The sequence below is a fragment of the Montipora capricornis genome, chromosome 1 (genome assembly GCF_036669925.1).
Source record: "Montipora capricornis isolate CH-2021 chromosome 1, ASM3666992v2, whole genome shotgun sequence".
Classification (NCBI taxonomy): Eukaryota; Metazoa; Cnidaria; class Anthozoa; order Scleractinia; family Acroporidae; genus Montipora; species Montipora capricornis.
In genome coordinates, this window is record NC_090883.1 from 34,282,477 (window position 1) to 34,287,476 (window position 5,000).

Below are 5,000 nucleotides of genomic sequence, written 5' to 3' on the forward strand. Positions count from 1 at the left end.
TTCGACAAAACATCATCTAGCGAGTTTTTCATGTCATTTCTGTTGCATAAACTTGTACTGAAAACTGTTTGAATCTTGCAAGCAACTATTTCCAACTTAACAGCCAAGAAGATTTAGTTTTTGGGATTTGGCACGGCATTCTTTGTGGCAGTTGAACCTTCCGCTTCACTTTGACTAGTTTCCTTGCCTGCGCGCCGGTTAACCGCAGAGATATAATAAATATCTTACTAACCTCGTTTTCTCGGTCCGTACTGTAAGTTACGTATCCTCGTTTTTTCCCGTTGATTTATGGCCCGCGCGCTTCGTGCTTGGGCCATAAATCAATTCAACGGGAAAAAACTCGGTCCGTAACTTACAGTACGGACCTCGAACTCGGTTAGTAAGAGGTATTTATCCCTGGAATAGAGTTATTACACCATTCAGGAACCGGCCCCTGATCAATTAAGCTTTCTGTACATTTTCTAGGGTTACCCTGGTCCTTCTGGCAAACCAGGAGAGGACGGACTAAAAGGTCAACCGGTGAGTATTCCAATCTTGATTTAAAGCTCTTATCCTTTGACTTTTAATTTGAACTTGTTGTTAACTATTCTATCATACCCCAGGGCGCCGATGGTCCAGACGGAGCCGAAGGTTCGGCCGGAGTGCCTGGAGGAGAAGTAAGCAAACACTCACTGACATGGTTTCCGATTAGAGGAGGCGTGATGTAGAGAAATTGCTGTTGGCAGTCTTAATGATAATATTAGGTCTGTTGCGCCAGGCACCGTCTCCTGGCCGTGTAGCGACAATTAATAGCGACTTTAAGATCTACGACGGCAACGTTGACGTAAACGTCACCTGAAAATATAACTTTGCGCTATTTATCCCATCGCGTTCACGTTGTACAATGTGGATGAAGTATCCTCAAAATAAATTGACACCAGCAGCTTCAGAGCAACAATATATTAGAAAAGAATTGATTTGTAACAGTATATTCGCGGTGTCCAAATTTGGTGATTTCACTTCGTTATTATGCAGAGTACCGCAAAAATATGAGTTAAAATGCGTGTCGCACGTGCAGCACGATTATTTTTCCACTTTCCTGATTTGTGGCGTTTTCGTCGCCGTCGTAGATGTCAAGGTCCCTAATAGCACTCCGCTCACGGTCGAAAGAAAGTCAAGGCACAAGTCTACTCCAGCGGCGTTTTCGCAAGGGAGCTTTAGCAACGACAACGGCGACCAAAAACAATAGCTTTGCACGCTCTGCACGTGATATTTGTCACTCACGTGAGCAGAGCAAAATACCAAATGCGCGCACGGGTCTATAAGGCTCCTTGATTACCTGTACCATTATTAACCCACAAAGTCCATTTGCTGTTACGTTATTGGTTAGATAAAGCTCACATGACGGTTTGGTCCTCAAACCAACATGTGATTTCCTTTCGTCATTAAGTTACCAGATGAGTCTAGAATTTCATTAAAATGAGATGCACACTTTGTATGATAAGCGACACAGAGTCTGAAAAAATGGTGAGAAGCGTTAAAGTGTCTCCTTCACTCTTTTTCTCAAGTAGAAATAAGCGGTAATCCATCCTGTCGTGACTCTAATCTTGAGCCCAATGTTGTAAATATATATATTTCGGGGCGTTTAGACCTTTTTAAGGGCAACGTCATTGTATATTTCATAAGTTTTTTTCCTGATGTTGCACTGCTGGATATGACGTATCATCGCGATTGTTAAAACTGACAACTGTCGATCAATTTTTTAGGGTTCCCGGGGAGAGAGAGGATCTCCCGGCAGCAACGGCGCAACCGGAGTTTCCGGATCTCCCGGCCCTTCCGGAGAGCGGGGTGAACCCGGCATTTTCGGCGAAAGTGTAAGTGATTTTTCTGTCTGGCAACTGTTCCATACATTGTAAAAGCATGGTTTGACACTGACTAGTTTTGATGTTTCGTTCAAGACGTTCTGGCTGGTGTCTTGAACAATGTTACCTCCGGACTACCACTACTCTATTTTTAAATTGTTCCATACCTTTGAAAGAGTTTTGCATCGTCTTTTTTAATCAAACCATCGGTTGACCTCGAGTTTGTTGGGTTTACCAAGCCGAGGCCATTAATCAGATGGTCAATATCGTACTATGCTTTCACAAAGAATAGGCCACGTAATTCAGTGCTAAACAAAAGGCATCATCTCGAGGCTCTATTTTATAAACTCATACAAATCCGTCTATTTCTTCCCCAGAGCCTCGAGGTGATGCCTTTTGTTTAGGACTGAATTTGAATGTATCGAAAATGGGCTATTCAGATGGATTTTAGTTTTTAGCGCTTTGACTCAACGTCACTCCGTTGTTATCTGGTTCAGTCAGCGGTCTCTCGTGCACGCGGTTGCCCTTATTAGGACGTTTTTGAACTGCGGGCGGCAACCGGAAATGAACATTTCGCATGTCAGGAAAATAGTGTCTCCTAGATTTTTAGCCTAATCATCTTCAATGAAGGAAAGATACTGCTTAGTAATATAAAGGTGGCAGTGACAAGACAATTTAAAAGGGAAAACAGCTCCCTTCCGGTTGCCGTCTGCGTCTCAAAAACGCGCGTGCTTAAGCTCCCTTTTTTATTGTCAGTTCTGCGTGCCTTCTCGCTCGTTTTGTTCTCATTAAGGAGGCTCGAAAAGGCTTTTAGCTGAGCGCGCGCGTGTAAGCCACACACGCAATTCTAAAGCTGCTCACGTCAGCTCATGATTCAAAATGAAATCTAAAGGCCATGTTACACGAGGCAATTTTTCTTGTAACTCGCATCGCAGCAAACGTTGCGTTGCAAGTTGCGAGAAAAAATGCACGTGTAACAACCCATTTTGCAACTGCAATTGTTGCGTTGCGAGTTGCGAGAAAAGTAGAACGACCCTCTACTTTTCGCAAAGTTGCGAGACAAGTTGCTTGCGTGTGACATCCCCTCTGCAACTCGCAACGCAATTTTGTCAGAATGGGCCAATCAGAGCTCATCTTTCGGCGATTTAGCGTGTCCGCCATCTTGTTTGTTATTGTACGCGTTGCAAGTTGCGAAAGAAGTTGCCAACGTGTAACATACCCTCTGCAACTTGAAAGGTTTTTTATTCGTCATCGTTGCGTTGCGAGTTGCAAGAAAAATTGCCTCGTGTAACATGGCCTTAAGATGGGTACTTAATAGCCAGGACAAATTTCGTCTTGATATCATTACCCAAAGTATATCTAAGAACAGAATATGTTTATTTCTGTAAAAAAAGGAGAAACTATAATTGAAGCCAACTTAAACCTTCGGACAAAGACACAGTTGACTCTTAATTGGCGCTAAGCTTAACCATCGGTGACGTAATATTAAGCAAGCGACGGGTGTTTTGTGTTTCTGTCACTCTTCATTTCCTTAGGGTGATCGTGGCCTGGATGGTAATGTTGGAAAAAGAGGACCTCGAGGTTCAGATGTAAGTGTTAACTTCTAGAGAAATTATACTTGGATTAGTACTTAACAAGGAAAACGAAACCTTTGCCAAGCCATCTTTCAACTAAACGTGACTGAAAATGCATCAAACAAGAATCAATTAATAAGACTTTTCGCGATGATGATGATGATGATGATAATAATAATAATATACATGAAAAATTACTGCATTCTGATTGGCTATTAAAGAGAAATGCAGTTTTCAGGTAACATAGTACAGAAAAAAAGTTAATTCAGTGCAAAAAAAGTAATATACCAAGGATTCTGATTGGTCAAGGAGCAAACAAAGTCAGAGATAGCCAATCAAATGTGAGCCCTGGTTGGCGCAATTTACGGCGCAATTTTTGCGTGATTGCGTGATACGCGTGCGTTGCTTCTGCTTAACCATGTCGAATTTTTTCATGTATATTATTTATAAGGAATCACATGATCTTTCTCAGTTTGGGATAAATAATTTTTCTAAAGAGTATCGCCCCCATTAGGCCATTTCCGAGTTCATGTCTGTCTCCTCTTCAAAGCGAGTCTAAGTGTATTTCTTTACAAACGTTATGGGTCCGTACCGCTTTTTTGACGGGCTCGGACCCAAATTTTTCTGTAGTGTAAATACGCCTTTAAACCTTTTTGCAGGGTCCCAAAGGGGTAGAAGGAGACCAAGGTGACGCAGGAAGTGTAGGACAAAAGGTTTGTTTTGTTTTTGTTTTTGTTTTGTTTTTTTATCGAGCTGTTTTTTTACGAAGGGCAGTCACGCACCCCTTCCGTAATCGCTATTTGCAAAGTTCATTTGCAGTTCCACTATCTTTTCCTTACGCTTCCATTCTCACTGTAGGCGCTTAAATTAACGACCTCTGGCTGCTTCGAAAAATAAGTGATGCCTTAGTAAAAGTAATTTTGTAACCGTTAGCAACCACTTCTGCTGTTTCAACATACTGAGACTTTCACTTTCACTTGTCTAGAGATCAGGTTACGTCGAGAATTTTTGTTTTCTTGACACAGTCAAATGTTATTGACCTTCATAGGGTCAAAGTCTCTTTGGGATCGCGCAAACGTAATGCGCAGTTCTTTACACTTGTCTTTGTTGATTTAATTGCAGTTGTGTTTTAGATTTTTTCCAAATTGGAAAATTTCCAAAACACTCGAGCCATTAATCCTTAATAGTACTCGGCCTCATGTGATTACCTATACTTAAATAGACTTCTACTTGGTAACGAGCTGATCTCCACCATTCTGATTTAAGGGCCAAATTGTGGAGATTTAGAGTTCAAAATGTCGAAATTTACGGGAGCTGCCACACCGAGGCGCATCACATTAAGCTTATCTGAAATGCGAACGGCGAAAGCGACCACGTGACCTTGATTTTCCCGCCATTTTTGGCGTTTGCCGGTTGCCGGTTGTCGTTTCTTCGTGAAAGTTGACATTTTCGCGTTTGTCGTACATGTGGAATTCTCGTTTTTCTTTTACATAGCAATTTGTTGGTGGAAAAAGAACCCCAAAACCGTTTTCCGGTAATTAACAAAAAAAAATTAGGTTTCATGTTTTTTTTATCGTTTATAACT

General features: G+C 41.6%; 1 protein-coding gene across 1 annotated transcript in view; it reads left to right on the forward strand.

The window, feature by feature from the left end:
- The window catches only part of LOC138014534 (collagen alpha-1(II) chain-like), a 118,343-nt gene that overhangs the window by 93,932 nt on the left and 19,411 nt on the right, over positions 1-5,000 (forward strand). The window contains exons 64-68 of the mRNA XM_068861642.1: positions 466-519; positions 603-656; positions 1,746-1,853; positions 3,377-3,430; positions 4,075-4,128. Coding sequence (XP_068717743.1) covers positions 466-519; positions 603-656; positions 1,746-1,853; positions 3,377-3,430; positions 4,075-4,128 — 324 coding nt within the window. The remainder of the gene's footprint in view (positions 1-465; positions 520-602; positions 657-1,745; positions 1,854-3,376; positions 3,431-4,074; positions 4,129-5,000) is intronic.